The following is a 21,715-nucleotide window of genomic DNA, read 5'->3' as shown; positions in this document are numbered from 1 at the left end:
CTTTCTCAACATAAATGTTCTGTCTCAATGTGTAAACGTTTTTGATGAGGTAAAACACACTTCACGCTTTCAAAGACTAACCAGACTATCAAGCATCCACGTTTAGAGAACCAAATGCAAATACATTGTCCAGCTCCACCTGGCTTTTCATTTTTGTGTATAACTCACACACCGATAACAAGCAGCAAGTCAGCATTATCACCATTTGTAATTATCTCATCAATGACTTAAAAAAGAATTAAACAGAATGTGAAATGAATGGTGTTTGGCTTGATTCTATTTCCCTGTTTTCCTTCAAGCACAAAGGGAAAGGGAGAGACAGTAGCAAATAAAACAGAGAAAGCTTGTTGAAACGTACTTCGTTCTAGCAGCACGCATTGTGCCACATCCCCTTGCCCTCACAAGACAGATAATGCATTTTCTTCTGCTTTGGTGTAGGAACATGGAGACAGAACAGCTGTGATTCCCCAAACTGCAAACCTGGAAACCCTTTTCCTCTGAGGTTTTTGTGGGTATGCACTTTCTTCTGGCACGGATTAGCAAAAGCTTGCTGCTTCTCCTAGTAAGCATTTGGTGATTCCAGCAGGGAGTCTATTTTGTTGCTCCCGTGGTTTAGCATGTGCGTGGGAGTCTCCTCTGACTGAACCATTCTGACCCAGAAAGCTGTATTTCATGAGCGCTTTAAGTTTTCTTTTCAGTAATATCAAGCTGTGCAATCACTTGCTATCTCAATACCTACCAAATGCAGGGATGAAACTGCTGAAATTGAGAAATGTGATGTTGTCTGCAAGGAGAAATGGAGGTTTAACTCTGCTTTTTTGTGTAAACTTTGACCAAGGTTTACACTTCAGGGCAACTGCAAACCTGACTTCCTTTGTACTCCCAGGTAGTCCACATTTAGCTTTTTCTTTCTACACCTATCTAAAAGTTTGAAAGGTATCTATCTCGTCTTCTGAGTTCAGCTCCTGCTGCTGTCATCTCTGTCTTTTAACCTTCAGGTTAGATACACAGTTCACTCTATGAGAGACTACTTTTAAGCCACTCAGACGTCTTGAGCTAGTGCATAATGCAACAACTCTTCTTTTTAATGGATCGGGTCAGTCTGTTCCTGTTAGGTGCACTACACTGGCTTCCCGTCTGCTTTGCATTCACCCTGCCTTCCTACCTTTAGTCATCTACATTTGAGGCTTGCTATCTTGGGTACATCTCCCACTTCACACACACACTAAAGATTAAAATCTATCGTAAAAAAATTGCAGAGCACCGTTTCAATCCTTTCAGAGCTGAACAAAGGGCATTCGCCTTATGCAAAGCTGTGGGATTCCAGCTTGCAGGGACCTTGTAGAACCCAGAGCAAAACCTACTTTATTCAGTCAGCCTTTGCTGTGGTATGTATAACGCAACCTGCAATCACCAGAGAGGAATTTGGCAAAGTGTGATATGAACACCCCCGAATACTTCCTCCTGCAAAGGCATGTGGCCAAGAACTGCACCTTCCATCACGATGACTGAAAGTGGTGTATGAGCAAAGGGAATATGGAAATCCCAGCTCTGCACTTCACCATTTATTTCTTGGCTGCTTGTTGTAAATGTAAACTGGATCTGTGTTTCTGGGTATGATGCGGCAAGACGGCATGGCATTTAAACTACAGAAAAGAAACTGTACTGGCAGCCGAAACTAAACCACAGGGTGAGGTCAGAGTTAAGCAGTGAGAACAATCAGGACTCATTGGTCAAGCAGGCTCCCTGGCCACCTTCAACTGCAGTGCCAGACTCCCCAGGAGTGCAGTGGAGGGAAGAGTCTCGATCCAGTCTGGCTCTCGCCCATCAGCTGCCACGCTCATCCTGGAGGCTGGGGAGCAGCGCTCAGGCTACGACTGTCCTCCACAGACGTGAATCTCATTACATCAGGCACCAAAATAAATGAATTTCAAAAAGCACCACAGTCAGGGGATGGTGGCAGCTAGTTACACTTCCTTTTTCTCTGGATATTGGCTATTTTCAGAAATTGAAAATTTTCCATTAGTTTTAATTATATTATAGGGGATCTAGTACCCAACTTCCAAAGCATTTGTTTGCAGAGTTTTTCTGTCTAAAGAATCAAGATTAAACTGGGTTTTCTACAGTACTCTAACTTTTAGTAAAAGCCTCAAGTTTCCAACAAAACCTTTAAAAACATTATGGCCAGATCTGCCATAATACCTTGTAACTTCACAGCTCGGGGCCCTTCACTATCCCACAGCCTCTTTTTTTCTCCAGCCATCTTGTTATTCAGGACTGAGAAATGTTGCTTCTGGCATCGTTCTCCAGTATTAACAGAAAATATTGCTAGATTTGTTACAGTGCTAGGATAGGATGCATTTTTATATGTTTATCACACACAAGTTGGGTTTTCATAATGAAAACTGTACAGACACAAACCCAACTTCTTACATCTATGAGATGAAATACAATGACTGATGATTGTGTACAATGAATCATTCTCAAGACAGGCACAATATTGTTCAGTTTAACTGACAAACTAGTCCTTTTCTTGCTTTTTTAGTTTCCTTAAAACAATATAGTACAGTATAGCATTCAGCATAATTTCTGCTTTCACTTTGTTCCCTTCTCTCCTTTTTCTTGCACTGTATGCAACAACCAAGAGACCATTTTCAATGCATCATTCTAAAAATATGTTTTTAAAATTAAGCAAAAAGATCAAAAATACTTAGTAGAGTAAGCAATAAGATAATATGAAAAAGTTTTTAATACAAAATGTTTTAAAACTAAAGAAAGTATGTTCTGTACTTTAAAGAAAGTATGTGAAAGTATCACTGTGTATTAACTATGGGATTATATAGAAAGAATCATACAAAGCATGTTTGAATCAAATAATGTCCTCACTTTCTACCAATTTGTTTAGTTACTGATGTGACCGTTTGCTGAACTTAGGGTTCTCTCGGGATCTCTGTATTTGCTGTGCTTTAAAGGCATTTCCACTGCTGAAATGAAAAGGACATGCTATAGTACATACCAAAGTACAATTAGAAAGAAACTGCTTCTTTAAGAAAGCAACAATTTTCCAATGACTTGATGAAATAATACCATAGTTTGACTTTTTCCAGAGAAAATGTTAAAAAACTCATTACGAAGAAACATTTTTCTAAGTTTCCTGTAATTAAAAAGGTTCTAAGTGACTGCAGGAATCTCTACTTTTCTTTTAAATGAATATTTGAGAAGTGTATCAAAAGTGAAATACCCAGTATTTAACTGTAACTGACTAAGCCACAGGACTAGGTACAAAACGATATGGCCATCACTGGTCCCAGTGGGCTATTTTATTGGGATAAACTTGAAATGGTTGTACATACCAGACTATCCATCTTCGGGACATATTTAAGAGTTATCATATAATCATTTGGGAGATTTCCAACCTACAACAGAACAGATAATGATATGTTATTACTGACCACACAAAGTAAGACTTATTTTCCATCACTGCATTCAATATTCAACACGAATTTTCAGTAACCTACCAGGTGCAAAAGCTTACATATTCAGTGTCCTGTGGAACTACTATTGACTCTTATTTGCTCACAAGTGAAGCATCTTTCCACACCTCTGTAACATACCCAGCTCCAATCTGATCATGTTCAATGCTACCATTTCCCCACAGAATTAAAGTCAGTAATGTGGTGAGAAAAAGTGATCTGACGTTATTTATTACTGCAGAACCTCCACTGCATTTTTGTCTTTTAATGACATGCCTTGAAGTGTTTCCATGACAATTCCTATGCAACCCCAACCACTCCAACAGTAGAGGACCCAGTAGTCTCTAAGCCCTTTTCCTTCAAATAATTTCCAACTTCAGCAGGCATTTGAACCTAAAGAAATAGTTGTCTGCCTTGTGCTTAGTTCTGTACCAGGTCAGAACACTTGAGCACAACTTTAGCTTTGAAGCTGTGCCTCTTACTAATGATGAGCAATGTAATTATATCATAGCAATGTCCTGGGGCAAAGGAGAGCTTCTCCACATGTTAAGATGAGCATGGTTTTGCAGATGTGGGTGAGTATGGGGCGTGCTGAAGCAAAAGCACGGAGTAGAAGGGTTCTCAGTGAATTATACAATGCAATCTGCCGCAAATGGGATCCAACACTACTGTGAGACGTGGTTGATCAGCTGGGGAATGTGGTGAGTGGGGAGATGAAGAGGGAGATGCTGCCATGATCCCCAATCTCTTGCAGTACTTTTTTCAAAAGGTTTACCAATACCCTGATGCTTAGTGATACAGCAAATGTATTTTCTTTTGTATCAGTGAAAGATTCAATTGATACTGCTCATCCTTGGTTTGAAATCCATTTAGTCAAAAGACAGTAACCACATACATATTTCCTTTGATGAGCCAGAATCTATACTTTGTTCAGCAAAGCATTTCTACTTCTTTGGGTTAAAGATCATTCTATTATGGCTGCTTTTGATTCTGTTGCTATAGCAACCAACACAGGGATTATATTTTTTTCCCTGTGCAGTTTTTAGGTAGTATTTTGTTTGACGCAACAGAACATTTTTTTGTTAATTAAAGTTTAGTTTCAATTAAAAATTAGAACAGCAATTTCAAAATGTTGTGGGTTTAGAAATTATCAAGGACAATACTTACGCACAGTCAGTCACTAGTGAATTCCAAACATTTTTTTCATTTACAATGTGGGCTGAGCCACAACCTTTCAGTTCAGTGACATCTACCTTTCTCCTACAGCTTTAAAATAGTTTTATACAAATGATCCTGGTAAATTCCTTTCCGTTGATCAATTTTATTTTTTGTTTTTATACCTACACATTCTCAAAGAAGTAGTTGCTGAAGTTGCACTAAAATTCTCTATATCAATTCTATTTACCTGGCACTTTGGGGAGTTAATGCAAGATGCTATAAACACTGAAAAATATTGCAATACATTTGTTCTTTCTTCAGAGCATCTGAATTATTCTAAATCCTCACCTGTAATTTTTTGTGTATTTTTTTCCTTCCTCTAAAAACACCCTGACATCATGACACATTAATAGGTAATGCAGTTTCTTTTCCGGCTCCCTTTGCGTGCTTAGAGAGGTAGGATTAGCAGCACTTCAAGCAGCAAGGATAGTGAAGATGCTACTGTATGTGCAAAGTTTCCCATACTCACTCTAGAGGGATTCAATACTTAGCAATGTCAGCAAAAGCACTGTTCTTTAAGAAAGGTCACTGGAAGATTAAATTTGTTCCAAATCAACGAACACTACAAGAGTTGATATGCATTATGTATACAATCTACTTTACCGGCATCAGAGCCTGTCAAGCACTTTTCATGCACAGTTAAAAAAATTTAACTGCCCAAGAGTTCTTACAGCTTCTCAAACAAAGCTGGAGAATACAGCTCAGCCTCAGATATTTTTCTCCTTGACAGATTGTGAATCAGAAAGGATATTTAAGGATTTTTTGAATTTACTACTAAAAAGGAAGATCACGGGTGGGGGGGGTGGGGGTGGGGAAGGTGTCAAACACAAAATATATGCCCTGCCTCAAGACACGGCTGGGGGGGGGGGGGGGGGGGGGGGGGAGGTGTCAAACACAAAATATATGCCCTGCCTCAAGACAAAATAACTTGTTAAACTTGTATTGATGAAATTCCACATGCCAGATGCTCTGCTGATGGTAAATGATGGAGCTCAGTCAAAGTGAGGGAGTTACACTTGTGTCCCAGTTGGACTTCCCAACTCATGCACATAAAATAGGGTAAAGCCTTTGATGTAAGAGTGAAGGATATGTTTGTACTAAATCTGTGCATTTTGTACTCTCTTGCTTTGCTGAAACAAATCTTGACATTTCAGTGAAGGCTAACCACCAAGACTACGATCCAAACCAACCACTTGGTTTTCAGCTGCTGAAATGATTCTGAAAGGACAGAAAGGACGCTGCATACCTGCTCTGTGCTGGGTGCCTGACTGCTGCGGCTCCCAACAAGGAGCAGCCAAGACTGCTCTAGACTGCCTGAGCAAAGTGGAATAGGAAGGGACTGTCTTTTGAAACTCCCCGAGTCCTGGAATGTCTTTTTCGGTTCCTGTGTTCCACTCCTTCAGTACAGTGACCTATTTTGGGGCAACAAAACACCTGCCTGCATGATTTACCTTGGTTTAGACAAAAGTAGCAGTTCTGATGATTATAAAGAACGTCAACTGATAATCTTGGAAAGTAATGTATAGAACTAAAAGAACTCTGCATTGTAATTAAAATGTCAAAAAAAGTTTCTCTGATTTAGTGGGTGTGTGTGGTTGTAGAAATCTTATCAGGCTCTGAGAAGAGGTGAAGAACACTGAATCTAGATGCATGTTTTCAAATCCATATAAAATCCACATTAGGTGCTATATTCCCAGTTGTAATAAAATCTCAAACTGGGAAATATAAGATTCCTTTTGACATAGAGAGGTCTTAATATTTAATACATCACTATTAACATTGGATAACCCAAATATACTTTTAAAATATGCTCATGGTCACGTAGAGGGGGAGATGAAATAGGGTTCTTGTGAAAGTGATTTGAGTTCCATAAACTACTCTTTTATTGCAACAGCAGAATATAATAAAGATGACCTCAATCTGCAGCCAAGTGCACTGAAATGAGAGCTGCTGCGCTTGGAAATTCTCTTTATTGTAACTTCTGAACATTTTAAGAAGACAAGCATGGATATCATTATTTTTTATACCCAGATAAAAAATGAGGTAATCTAATAAAGTAAAAAAATTACTGTTTACCATTGTCAGTGATTTCTCTTCTACTCTGAGGCATATGATGGGAAAACCATACTTCTCTTTTGGCTACCATTTCTACCACCCATTTCTCTCAGTCATTCCCCTTTTCCTACTCTTTAATACTTCTGCATCTCTCTTCTTTACATCCTTGGCTTTTCTTTTCCTGCAGGAGCTTCCCCTTTCTGTCCATCATCTCTGCAATCTACTCTATCTCATCTGCTAATCAAGCAGTTAATAAAATCCTCATCATGTGGCTTAAGACAACATGCTAACGATTTCCGTTCACACTTCTTACAGCCATAGTGGCAGATTATTTGCAGGATAACAACACTGGATCATTTTTTATAACCCTTTCTCTCAGGAGAGTTAAATCCATTTAAAAATAAATATCAAATGTTGCAAAGAGTGTAAAGTACACATTTACAGCAAAGATGCAATGTGAAGGCAAAGTGTTTGAAACAGCATGTCTTGAACTAGCAGCTTGGTCAGTAAGTGCTGGCTATTGTTTGGGCTTCCAACATTCAAAAGAAAAAAATTGCTTTAAAGAAGTACATACAAGGAACAAGAGGTGAGTGCCTTAGATTTTGTTAATGGATGAAACCAAAATATGCAGTTACATTCTTTACATACTGAGCTGTGCAGTAAAAATTATACTTATATGTAGGTTTGCTGTTCATATTTAACAAACATATATACAAGAGAGTCCTAATCCTTATGCAAAATCAGAATCACAATTACAGGAATGCAGCTTTCTGCTGACTTACTGTGCTGAAAAGAACAATGGGGACAGGCTTTATTGACAGGTGCTGCAATTACAGTTTCATAATACGGAACATTTGTTCATCAAGTAATGTGTTCCCCTCCAGACATCTTCATTAAAAAACAAGCAGGAGTTCAAGTGATTAGTAATGCAGAATTAATACTCTCTAAATACTTTTGTTCCCTATAGGTATGAATTTATGCTCTTTTAAAGTTCTCACTATTAAAAAACAAACATAATACAATTGTTCAATTGTTCTTTGTGTCTTAAAATAATTTTACTTCATATGAAAACTTATGTTATAAAGATTTGAATAAATTTAATCTTACAGAAAATACAAGTAATTTTTGTATAACAGATACCAGTCTGGTTTTCTCTTAGGTTAATTAATGCTCAGAAACCTTACTGAAACTTTTCTTCCACTTCTAGCTTCCAGTACGTGTCTAGTATGATGCTAGTGAAGATCCAGATGAACACCACTGAAAAGAGTTACACCGTACACCTGTCCTCAATTTATTACTCAGCACAAAGTTGACTAGGCAAATGACCCACATTTTCAGGCACTGCACAGCATGCTTTATTTATTCTCCAATAGCTTTTAGGCTTAGTAGACATCCCTGGTCTGTATTCACAGAAAGTGTTGAGGGAGGCACATTCTCATATTCCTAGAATACAATATAGTCGAGCAGATGACAACCACAACCATGCTCAGGGGGTTTCTACCAGTGATATAGGTGATTACAGTACTTGGAACAAGAAGCCCTGAACCAAACAAATGCAGGCTAGGTTGTATCAAGCTACAGGCAAAAGAGTTTGCTAGGGAATTGTGGCACTGTTTTGCAAGCTGTAGGTGAACTGCAGTAGAGGTAGGGAAGAACAGAGTAGGAAAGAGACGTGGATTCACACTACAAAGAAAATTTAGCATGAGATAGGAAGAGCATGACAATCTGTCTGGAGTTCATCAAAGAGCATTCTTCCTGCAGCCATAGACAGTGTAACAGATACCATGGAAATAATGAGAAGAAGCTAGGACAAGAGAGCAAACTCAGCATGTGTTAGGATATCACAGGCAATGTTAATGGTGTCTTTGAAGACAAAACCAAGAAGCTTGCTGTTGATAATAAAAAATAAAAGGAGGAACAGCTTGCAGGAAATAAGTAGATACACAGGGTCAGAGCAGCAAATAGACAGAATGGAAAATTATAGAAGTCGAAGCCAGAAAAAGACATTTCTGTAGATTGGATTTTTATTCACCAAGGATTTGGAAGAAAAGTGAATATGTATGGACAGAGAGCTACAAAATAATTTTTTCCTGTTATCACAGGAAAAAAATATGGAGGTTTTAGAAGTGAACTTACAAGGGTCTGTAAAGTGTCAAGAGCCAAAATGGACACCTTTGTTATAGACCTGAATGGCTGGGGGGAAAAGGTGATGTACCTTTACAGTGAGGAGAAAAGGCCCAGGGAAGACTAACATTTGGGGGAAATGAAGAGATCATAATCTGCCTCAGTGGAGGATTCAGGCAATATTGAATCTAAGCTGATGGCTGAGCATTTGTGAAGAGAGGTCAATATCCTAAGCTAAATGATGGGACTTGTGTACTACTGTTGAGTGGCTAGTTTATCGCACACAGATACAGGACTATCCTCATGACTGTGGACAAAAGGGCTTAAAGAACATGACAGCATGGTCAAGAATAAAGCCTTTAAAATAACTGTCATACCACTCTGAGCAAGTGTGATAGAGCTTGTGGATAACATCACAATGAGCAATAACTGTACACATAACAGTGGCTTCTGTGAAATCCTTGGTGCTACAGTTTGTTCTCACTGTGAAAAGGGAGGACATTTAATACAGACATTATGTCCTACTGGCACAAACTCTTTGGATTAGAGGAGAAATAAAACTTTTAAAGGCCAACAGGATCAATAAAGAATCCAACCACCTATGGGTGCTACGTCTAATTTTGAAGCTGTAAGCAATCAGAATATCATTGCATAATTCAATGAGTATATTATGTTTCCAAAAAGCAGAAGTGGTACAAAAACTTTTATAGTAATTTGTAAGAGTTGTAGGGTCTCCTGAACTATATTTTTAAGCAACGTCATGCTGGAGTCCATATAGCATAAACAAATCATACCTTTTAGCAAAGTAATGTGATCAGTCAGTATTCTCTGTGAATTTCTCCCTTCTCATATTCACACGGTCAGCTAATGGTATTTTGTTTTTAAAGTAATTTAAGCCTAATAATATATATTTTTTTCATTTTGTTCTCAATGTCAAGTTGTCATAGTGTAGCATTTCAAAAGAGAATGGCCAGCTTGCAATATAGTTTGTTTAATTGAAACCAAGGGTTCTTATACTAAGTTTAAGGTAATAAACTTATTTCCATGTTATCCTTTCAGTCCTCAAGTGGCTTTATAGAAATTATTTCCACAAATATTAACACAGACAGACAAAACAGGGATACAGACTTTCGCCAGAACATTCTCAGATGCACAGCTCAAAACAGAGATAATCCAGGTGTCTGTGCTTTGTCTTTTCTGCATCTCTCTGTTATTCCTCCAACCCAAAATATCTTTGAACATGCTAGTTAACTTCACCCAAATTTTGCATCTGGTAGAGAAATGTGAAAAGTATAGGTGTAAGTCAGGAGAAGGACCATACAGCACCCTCACCGAGGACTGTCTGGAGGAGCTCAGCTCTACCCCACTCTGCTTAGGTTTGGCCGCAGCAAGGTGCAGTGCAACCTGGACAGTTGCCAGAGGTTTTCTTCTGTACATACACTAGAACAGCTGCCACACAAAGCCCTTCCTGCCCAGCCAGCAGCCCAAGCAAAAGGGGATATAAATCCAGCAAGCGCTCAAAACATTGCTCAGGTAGGCATCATGCCTATGGGGCATGGGAGGGAACTAGCAACGATGCTGCATGTGGAGAACTAAGAGGAGATGTGGAGGAGGGTGGGGGTATGGAAACACAGTACTGCAGGAATATATGTGCAAGAACAGCAGCTGCCAGACTAGTCTGGAGGAAGATGTAGGAACATAGTATGTGAAGTCACAGCCAAATTAAAGAATAACTTAATTTTTATGATAATAGGTTTCTTTCATAATTTATCTCAAAAGCAAAGTGTGATTGCTCAAGCCGCATGAAAAGTTTTGTAACAGGTATTTATACATTCTTGAAGTTTAAATTGTAATAAAGGGAAAGTTAAAACAGTTTTTCTGAGGATACATATTTGACATATAGCTACTGCTAACCTTGTGCTAGACAGTTTCAACAGCACTCATAGGAATTATAGGAGTTCTGTTGCTCTGTCATGCTTTCAACAGGTTTAAATCAAAACTTAATACTCTTTCAAGAGATGAAATATTATCTTGAATAAACATGCTAATACTTCAGGATTCTGCCTAAAGGGACTAATGTGAAGCACAAGTACTTAAGTATAGAGCACCCCCAGAGATTTAAACCATGTGCCAATGTATATAACAATGCCTATGAAAACAAGTGGAGAACACTGCACTGGCAGCAAATGCAAGGGTATCCAAATTAAGTGTTTAATAATATTAATGCTAGTATTGCAGCCATTTTTCAGTAATGAAGCCAAAATCTTCAGCTGAATTCAATACTTAAATAAAGGTATGTTTGTTAAGTGTTCAGTATATATTATTTCTTAAAACCTTTGGTGTTAGGTCCTTCACTACTGCAAGTTAGCATAACCACTGACTTCAGTGGAGTTAAATACCAACTGACTGCACACAAGAAGATGCAGTTTTTCAAGTTAATGTAGTGTGTAATGAAGTAACAGCTAAAATGTACTTAAATGAATTCAGTTCTCATATGAAGCCAAGAGTCCTTCAGACAAACTTCTAGGTACAGCAAGTAGAGAGAGAAACATAATGAGCGTTAGCCCACTCCTACCTAAAGACTGTAAAAGCTGTTCAATTATTATTGCCTGGATTGCTACAATGATGTCTAGTATCACACTATTTTTATATATAGCACAGGTTTCCCATAAGCCTAAGGTAAAGACTTCTGGTTCATTTCAGTTGTGTTTGTTGCCAGTCTGCTCCATGCAAACTGGTAACACAAAAGACAATAATCTTTCATCTGCATGGGAAGCGATCTGATCCCAGACAATGTTTGGGGAAATCAAGACTTTCGAGAGCTTTTATGGAAGCTGGAGGGAGGAAAACATTTATGTACATACACTCTAGCTTGGTCAAGAAGATCATCTCTTCAATGAACTCTGAAACTATTCCCCAGTCTTTGCAACAAAGGTTTTTGTTTTATTCAAATGAAAGATGTTGAAGGATTTTTTTAATTTCTTTATTTAATTATTCCCCTGGTTCTAATACAGATTTGCAAAATTTGCTTAAAAATGTAAGTGCCATTAGCCACTGATTATTGTTTAACATAAAGAATAATTTTAAATAAAAGCTACTTACCAATTTTTCAATGTCATTCACATCATCTGTCACTGGATTCCCGCAGGAATTCTGGGCTTTGACAAGCGGATTAAGTAGGAGTAGTTGAAGACAAAAGCAGGTGATAATCCAAGTCTATTTAGTAAAAAAAATAAAAGATAAAAAAAGAAACAAGAAACCCCAAGTAAGCAACGTCTAATGTAGTAATGTTTTTCATATATGAATTCTATGTGCAGCAATACTCTTCATCTTTCATGAGGACATACTCATACCACTATAGTATAATCTCCACAGCAGGGATTCACACAAATGCACTTAATTGATCTTTTCTGGAAGCAAGTACCTTTAGGGTAATAATGAAAAGTCTGGTATTGAGCGATCAGATTATTTGTGCAGGATACTGCTTAGGTGACTTTCTGCAAAGTTTACAGATACCAACAAGAAAGAGACAAACTGCAATATTCTTAACTATCAACATAAAGCTAAGTACATAAGTGTAATTCACCTGTGATATTTGTGATACAAAATTGTGATAAACCTGTGCCTCCAATGTGGTAATGGCTGGTAAGGAACAAAATGATACCAGACCACAGCAAAATAAAAGGAGAGACTTCATAATCACAGCCATTAAATTTGGGTACTTAAACGGCACGCAAAACCACAACTGGACTCTGCCCAAACACTGAGATCTCAAGCAGCAATAAAATACATTTTCTCTAAGTGATCTGCTCTGGCCTCTCAGGAGCAGCAGCCTGGCTTTGGCACTACAGTCCTACCCTAAATCCCATTAGGAACAGCAATGCAATGTACTCACACAGGCTTGTGAGACTCAGCCAGAAAAGCACCACATAACTAGCTGTGATGCACCTGGGTGTCTCCTTGGCTGAACTTCCTTGCCTTCTGTGTTCCTTGTGCTTCACTGGTTTCCCACAGAGCCCTGTGCCAAGTTTGAGCTGCAGATCTTTATTTCCAGAATGTTAAAGCATTTAAGTTATGGATAATCAAAAGTTGCCTTGGGTTGTGAAGCTTCTTGTGCCAGCTGACTGTCAGCAAGAGCCGATGACAATGTACATTTAGTGCAAGTATGGAATTTGCCTGTGCAGGCTCCTGAGCCTCCACGAGGGCGGGACTGAGATCAGAATTTGCGTTTGCACAAATCAAGATGCATCTCAGCCCCGTCTGTTCCCCTGTGACAGGTAGAGTGCTCCTGTCTCCAGCCTTGCCTTCAAAAGATATCCAACCTTTCAATTTAAGACCAAAGCAAATCAAACAACATAGACGAAGCTCTCTAGGAAAACAGAGAGAGAAAAATCACAGATTTAAAAGATTAAGTATCATTATAGTAACCTAGAGGGGCTAAGAAAGCATGATGAAAAAGAACACTTGGGAGCTACATAAACATGACAGAACAATGCTGGGCACTCTACCTAGAGCTGTTAAATGACAAGTAAACCTCTCTCGTATCTCCTGTCTCTTAAATCTTGTATGTAGCTTACATTTCAAGTAAAACTGCTCATTTGCTTTCTTAGAATATGTCTTCCTGACTCATTCATGTAAAACCTGTGTGTGCTGCTGCTGAAAGCCTCCTTCCCCTGCCTCTTGCACTGGCACTGGTGAGACGGTTCAGTCAGCTGTACCAGGCAGATAAACTCCATTTTTGTTTTTCTGTGCTATTTTTCAGGCAGACCAGCTTTCTGAGACAGCAGAAATGTCCCATTACAGATGGGACAAGCCAGGACTGCCTGATTCAGTGGCGCCTGCACTTGACTTTCCCTAAACTGTACTGTCAGACACCACAGGATCATGATGATGGGTAGACTAACACAAAAAGAAATCAAAAATATTCTAAGTACATATCCAAGGTGCAGCACATCTTCTGAGAATGCCTCTTGATTCAACATAACCAGCATTTAGAAACACTTTTGATTTAATATTTGTACAAATAATTATTGAGAATAATTTATTACCTGTGTGAAGAACAGAGAATAAGTACTTAACTTGACATTAGGTACTTATAAAACCTCTGTATATTATGGTACAAAAAGCTTTGCAGTTACAAATATATGAAGCTCTGGGGAGATGCAACAAAGATGCTGCTGGTCTCTGAAAGCACCTTTGAGAGCTTCTTGCAGTGTATAAGAGTTCAAAGTTATTTAAGAACTAGCTTTAAGTGATCAGAAAAACATCTCCCTCTCCTAACTTAAGCTCCAAAGGAAATCAAAGGGGACCTCAAGTTAACAGACTACTTCTCCACTGCAATTTTTGAAACAAAATTGTTATAAAAAAGGCAAGAAGTTGACAATGAGCTCCAAAATGGACTAATTATACTGCTTGCAAGAACTAAAAAAAAATTAAAAAATTCTAACCTCAAAGTTAAACAGTATACTAGCAATTACACTCATTGGGGTTTAGGGACATTTCCCTGACATGTCCTTTGGAGATGGAGTCCACACCAGAAACCACTGGTTTCTTCATTGGGTTCCTCAATATTGACTAGTATGTAAAGGAAGATGGGATTTGTTCTCCTACTTGTGTCACAGTCAATAGGATAATGTTTAACCTAATACTCTAGTCATCCAAAAAGTTACAAAACTGTTTAACTGGAAATACTTTTTTGCCAAACCAGCCGAGTAAATATTAATAAAAGCAGAAGCACATTCCAAATAAAACCAGAACTCTGATGCATCTTGTCAGTTTTCATACGTCTGGATCTAAAGAGAACCCATATATGAAGCTTAACATCACTACACATTTTATAATTATGCAAATCAGTAAGATTAGACTTTTTCCTATGTAAATAATAGTATTTAAAAGGATAGTAAGTTTTATAACTGCTATTAAAAACAAATGATTTGTAAATTTTGAAATTATGTGAGGGTTTTCTTGCTTATTTGTTCCTTGTGTGATCCAACAGGAAGTGAAAATCTTTAAAATACTGCTAGCTTCAACATGCCTATTATCCAAAATCTTTTAATTATTTGCACTTACAAAATATTTATATCACACAAGCCTACAGGCACATTGTACATAAAGACTGTATAGATCAAAGAGCTAAGCTATTTTTGTGTTATTTATTAATGACCAAACCTGCTGTTTGAGCAAAACTCGAATAGACTGAATTAAATCAAGGACAGAACAAAAGGGAAACTTAAACAACAGCTTCATAAATAGAGATTCCAGTTTTACACTTTACTAAGCATAAACAAAACCCACACAGCACTCGTAACAAATTTCCATATATAATTACTTCAAAGCTAAAACGGGATTTTCAAAGCTGGCCACAGGATTTATTCACATACCATCTACTAGCATTAAATTGAAGATATATGGCAGACCTGTATAGCAAAGGACTGCTTCCTATTTTTGCCTCAGAAATTATTCAATTGGGTTTATATTCTGAAGTCTCTTAAATAATGAATATTTAAGTTGCTTTTGTGAAAGGGAGAAAAAAATAATCACTAAACTGGAAAGGACAATTCAAATTAAAGATTTCAATGATACACTTTTAATCTTTGTGCAAATGATTCTTACTATTGCTTATAAACCACCATCTATAATTTCAGTTATCGCCATTTTAGAGGCTTAGCTAGCAATCCAATGTGCTCAAGGCCACCCTCTCAGCTGTAAATCAACAACTTTTTCATTTATGTTCTTCACGATCTGGAGTGTTGACAAAGGCTGCTGAATGAATGCTTTAGCATCTTTTTCACAGTATGCTATCAAAGATACTCTATCATGTTTGTTAATGTGCAGCTAATTCCTCAAATGGAAAGCAGCAAGGGGAATACCACATTGCTAAAGAAGCCAAATATTGGAAAGTCTGGACATTTCCAAATACCTAGATTGTACTGATAAGAATTCTAATCATAAGTGGGGAGAAATTATCCGGGGGTGGGGGAAGGCAAATAATAAAACACAAACAGCCATCAAGCATAGGGAGAGATAGTAACTACACAGATGAATGAGTTCTCCATTACAAAACTTCTTGTATCCAAATCATGTTAGCCACGGAACTTTTCAGCCCAGTTTCTTGAGAAAATCATCCAATTAACCACAACCAAGCCATGGCTGCAGCAGAGCTACCTGGCAATGTGGAACAATATTCACCCTGGGCCAGACTTCCCAAATCTGTCTTTCACTTCTGCTAATGCTGGCATAGGAACATCTCTCAATATTGGCTCCTCAGGCAGTGTTTGCATGCTGCTTTGCTGAGGCACAGCTTGTGGACTTCTGCCATAGACAACATTAGCTGGACAGTCATGGATAGCTAACTTAATGTTCATACTTAAGCTTTAAAAAGTCTTTTGTAAGAAGATTCAAGAAAACAAAAGTATCAACAAAAGATATTTCTTGCATTATTTTTTTGAACCACAAAGCCTTGAGAAGCATAAAAGCACAATAATTCTTTCATATGTCTAATTATCTCTATCACAGCTAAATAACTAACTAGATTATTAAAATCATGGAAGAATTGTCTTTAGCCAATTAAAAAACCTACGTCAGCATAGAAAAATCTTAAAATGAAAGACCATTTATACAGAATGTAATCCAATTCCCATTTTCATGGTATTTAGTGATACCTTCCACCCATGCAAATGACAGCACTAACTTTAGTATTCCACATGGCTGTGCCTAAATACTGCTCAAATGCTAAATATTGCTCAAGTTCCAAAAAATTTTTGTGTCAAGTTTGGAAGAAAAGTCACCCACCCATGACCACCTAGTTCTGGAAGCAGTGAAGTATTTTGGCAAGCACATTTGGAAATGGAAAGGTCCCTACATGCTCTCAGGAAATAACTTCATTGTAGCTGGAGGAACCACTGTGTGAACCCTGAATAACACGTAGTGGGAGCATTAAGTCCAGTGTACACCCATCACTGTCCTTCAAAAGACTAGCACCAGTCTCACTAAATACAACAGCCTATCAGCTAGGGCGTTCGTCAACAAGTGACAGACAGGGGTTAAATTTCCTCTAACCAAGGTAATTCCAACTCATGGGACTTGGGATCTGTTCCTCTGACATCAACCTTGTAATTATCACCAGAGGTACTTTCCCATCTATGATGGCTTCCTGGCCAGAAGAGACGAAATGGGGGTACACTGGTATTCCTGACCCTTATTTTGCAGAACATCTATGCATTTTACACTGGCGAGCCACTATGTAGAGGAAAAATACCCCAACATGCTCACTGCACAGGCATCAGAACATTTATGTGTATCCTCCTCTTGCACATGCTCCTCCATCTGGGCACCCTAACTTCTGGGAAGCTCCCCAGTCGTCATGTGAGTTTTCCTGAACAACCTTTTGGCAGTCCATTGAACAAAATGGAGTCTAACTCCAGTTCAGTGAGTCACCCTGCCAGGGAGAAACACATAAAGTCTCTGGATCACACCCTACATGCTTTGTTATGATTACAAAAAGCAGATGCATACTTTTCTAGTGACTGGTACTATTCTTCTTTTTTTTTTTTTAACAATGATGAGTAGTAGGGAGAAGGATGATAAAAGTAAACAAAATTAGTCAGGGAGTATCAGAGTGATTTATTTGGATTCTGATTTAAACAAAGACTACAGAAATGCTGGTCACTTACAGATTAAAATTTGGAGTGCTTTAGACATGAATTATTTGAACATGTATTCAGATATTTACAAAATGCAGAATACTCTTCTACCCAGTTCTGCATATAATATCTAAAATATATAATACACGGGTACTTCTTGGGGTAAAGGGGAAGGAAATTGCTGAGTTATTGTTACAAACATAAGCAGGGAAAGGTGCCATTGCCCCTTACATTCAAATGAGTTCAACATGCAAGCTGCTTTCACAGCTGTTTGATATTTTTGTGACAATTCTGTATTTGCCTTTCCATGATGATCCCAACCCTAAAACCTCTCCCCCCTAACCTTTGCACACTTGCTTGCTTTCCCATGGGGGACTTCTGGAATGCCTAATGACAACTTACAGGAACAGGATTTTTCAGCTAATTGTCCGTTTGGTGGCAGAATGCTAAAACAGTACTTGCTGGACTCCAGAAGCCATGTGTGCAAATGAAAAGCCAATTGTGCTGTATCCTGATGCTTATAGACCATGTTTCCTTCTAAGGTATGCTGTTAATCAATCAGAAATAACTCTGTTCAGGTCAGTGGATAGAAATAGTCCCAAACCTGTTAAATGCTAATGCAGAACTATGTTTTCTTCACTACTTTTTCTTCAGCTGGAAGGAAAAACCATTCTCTAGTTCTGCCGAGTTGTGCACATCTTTTTCCTGAGGCAGAAAAGTTTGAGATACATGGTCTTACTGTGCTGAGAAAATGATGAATCATACTATTCTTTCCCACCATCCGGCTCTTGGGAAAACTAAGAAGCTGCTTAGACTATATGCCAACTTCATTTCATGCACCCTCAGGCCAACTGCTATCATCCTCTACCCCTTCCAGCTCTCCTTGACAGATACAGAAGCAGCAGTCTGCTCCAGCCAATGTGCTATTGTTGCACTTGGTAAGGTCTAACCAAACTCCTGCTGTGTTTGGTTTGCATGTTTCAGCTGGAACCACAATGAACATGATAAGCAAGAAGTAGTGCAAATTGATATAGAGATTGCCTTGCAACTCAATGTAATGCAGGTACTTTGTAGTTACATTCAGTAAACTACAAAAAAGTGGATTTAATGTGTGAATTGTCTTTTTTTCCATCCCTGTAAGGATACCAATGTATAATATTTGGCTGTTCTAAAAATCTTGGCTTTGGCTTCTTAAAAATGTTATCTGATCCATAATAAATTTTGTCCACTCTTTAATCTCACTTGACAATCAGGGATTCAGGCAGTTTCCATGCATCCTAAATCTGTCCTGGATGACAGCCAGTTTGTTCAGTTCCCAAACGCTGGGAAGTGAAGTTACCAAGAGACAGGTAATTATATATGGATGTTGCCTCTGGAACTTGTGTTAATGGCATCCAAATGAATATTTACTGATAACCACTCATCAGGGGGCATTCTGCTTCTGCAAAGAACCAGGAGTTTTATGGACAGAAACATTTCAATTGGAAGAAAGGTTAAAAATAAAAACCCCACATATTTTGAAAGAAAACTTCCTGTTCAGTCATAAACAGAGGTAACAAGGACCTTCAGAGGTCCTGCACTTAGCACTGTCTTCTTAGGATATCTGTACTGGCAGGAGATATTTTTTCCCCTCCTTGTAAAGTTCCATTACAATCATCCAGAATTGGCACTGCAATTTTACATTTTTCTATCCCACTCCAGAGTGACAAAGACCAATATTTAGTTGTTCTGCTAAGCGAGACACTGAGATCTAAAATACCTACACAATAAAAATGGAAATACGCAGAAGACTAGACTACAGTTGACTCAACAAAACCTCCCACAAACTCCAAAGAGGAAGTAAGTTCTCTTTTTTTTTTTTTTTTTTTCCCCCCACACCCCCTCCTGGGAACTTACAAAAGAGTTTTCTAGCATAAATCCAAAGGCATTTTTAAGTAATTGAAAGGGGAAGGCAGATTATCTTGCCATGGAGGACAAGATTCTCACACTGTATGGAGGTGGATGATCTGACTTCTTCAGGGAATGAAAAGACATTCTCTTAAGTAAAATACTTAATTAAAGATTATTTTTAAAGATCTGTTTCAGATGTCTTGCTTGTTTGCCAAGTTTGTGCAAAAAAAAAAAAAGCTACTGTGTTGAATATTCCTCTGAATTATAAAGAAAATGTATATAGAGCCACACTTTTTTAATCTTAGACCTTCAAGCACCAGTAAAGGAAACAGAGTAAGAGTTGCTACAGAAATTCTGTACTGGATCTTTAATTCTTGCCATCTACTATAAAGTACATGGAATTTGGGTTGGGAGAACTATTGCACTGATAAAATTTAATAAGAATAATAATAATTAATCAGGAACAGCGAAAACGTCAGCTATTTTGCTACTTGCCATAAAATGAAACTCATGTACATGATGAAATGTCTCTGTCCTCCCTAGTAATTCATTTGTAGTGTGAAGTAAAACAGGCTAAGTGTATTCTTACTCTTTTGTGCACATAAACTTTGCTAGAAAGTAAACTGTATCATAAATCTGAAGATTTTTCAGTTCTTGCTTGACCCTCTGGAAAGAGAACATCAGGAAAAAATATTCTTACACCAAATTAATAGATTTTTAGACTTTTTTCTTTTCTTTTTTCTTGTCAATCCTTTTATACTTTCTTGTACAAGCAGAGGATGATTTTTGTAATATAAATCACAGACTGGTCAATTTGGTCTTAAACCAAAGACAAGTCCTCAAGAAAAACACTGTTCTGTCTGAACTCTGAATTTCTTTGATAACATCCCTGATAGGTCCTTTATCTTTATAGGGATATATATTCGGAACTATTTTTTTCTGACCTGCTCGATATGAGAGATTTAATTACAAAAGGATAATTGCTGAACACAGACTAAAACTAGATGCCAGTACAGTCGAGATTAAGTGTGTTTCATCCACCTACCTTAATTGTATTACATCCTTACAATTACAAGCTTAGATGTGATTAAAGAACACTGTTTGGATCTCTTGGATATGCCAACACCAGCAGAAGCTTTAACGGTGCTGAAGGATATTTTTTTACATCGGTATTGTACTATATACTGTGAGACTATTAATTTCCTGAGTTTTCACAGCTGCTGTCTGCATCGGTGATTTACAAAAGCACCCAGGATGAGGTGAAAAATAGACATTGGATAAACGATATGGTTTGCATCATGATAAAGATCATGGGATTGAGCTTCAGCAGCTTTCCTCAGTCCCTCTGCCATTGTGAATATCTCATGACCAACATCAGGCAAATGTGGTACTCTGCACCACCCAGAAAAGCTGTGGCATCATCTACTACTAAGGCAAATTATATCAATAACCTAAATTCCATCATACAGGGATGGATCTAGGCAGTCCTCCTCAACAGGCAAAACACTGGTGTTTCTGGAGCATAAATCTCTTGACTGACGTTATTTGCCCTATTCCACAGCAAGTATCAGCTTTCAAAGTCACTGTGGGCTTCAGGTAACCCCTGGAATAGGTAGGCTCCATATAACAGTTCTGTTATATCCCACTCTTCTGAAGTCACAGACAGCTTACGTTTGTAACGAGACTGGATAAAACCAAATAGAAAGAGTGGAGAAGTGAGAATGGAAGTAATAAATGGGAATGGAGGGAATAATTGTTGAATCATTTAAGTTGGAAAGGATCCTTAAGATCATCAAGTCCAACAGTAAATCTAACGCTGCCAAGTCCACCACTAAGCCACCCCTAAGTGCCACGTCTACACGTCTTCCGAATACCTCCAGGGTGGCACCTCTAACCACTTCCCTGGGCAGCCTGGTCCAGTACTTGACAACCCTTTTGGTGAAAAAGTTTTTCCTTGTATCAAATCTAAACCTTCCCTGACACAACTTGAGGCCATTTCCTCTTGTCCTATGATTTGCTGCCTGGTAGAAGAGACTGACACCCGCCTAGCTACAATCTCCTTTCAGGTAGCTGCAGAGAGTGAGAAGGCCCCTCTTCAGCCTTTTTCTCAAAGCTAAACAACCCCAGTTCCCTCCGCCGCTACTCATAAGACTTGATCTCCAGAGCCTTCACCAGCTTTGTTGCCCATCTCCGGACACGCTCCAACACCTCAATGTCTTTCTTGTAGTGAGGGGCCCAAAACAGAACACAGGGTTCAAGGGGAGTCTTGGGAAATTATTACAGATCTTCACTGTTCTGATGGTTAGAAGTCTT

At 38.3% G+C, this 21,715-nt stretch overlaps 1 protein-coding gene across 2 annotated transcripts in view; it reads right to left on the bottom strand.

The window, feature by feature from the left end:
* The window catches only part of KITLG (KIT ligand), a 55,127-nt gene that overhangs the window by 16,604 nt on the left and 16,808 nt on the right, over positions 1-21,715 (bottom strand). For both annotated transcript variants that reach the window (XM_055808838.1, XM_055808837.1), the window contains exons 2-3: positions 11,973-12,086; positions 3,354-3,416 (exon numbers count right to left, since the gene is read on the bottom strand). In XM_055808838.1, coding sequence (XP_055664813.1) covers positions 3,354-3,416; positions 11,973-12,086 — 177 coding nt within the window. The remainder of the gene's footprint in view (positions 1-3,353; positions 3,417-11,972; positions 12,087-21,715) is intronic.

This window comes from Falco peregrinus, chromosome 6, assembly GCF_023634155.1.
Source record: "Falco peregrinus isolate bFalPer1 chromosome 6, bFalPer1.pri, whole genome shotgun sequence".
Lineage (NCBI taxonomy): Eukaryota > Metazoa > Chordata > Aves > Falconiformes > Falconidae > Falco > Falco peregrinus.
This window is presented reverse-complemented; position numbering and strand designations above follow the sequence as displayed.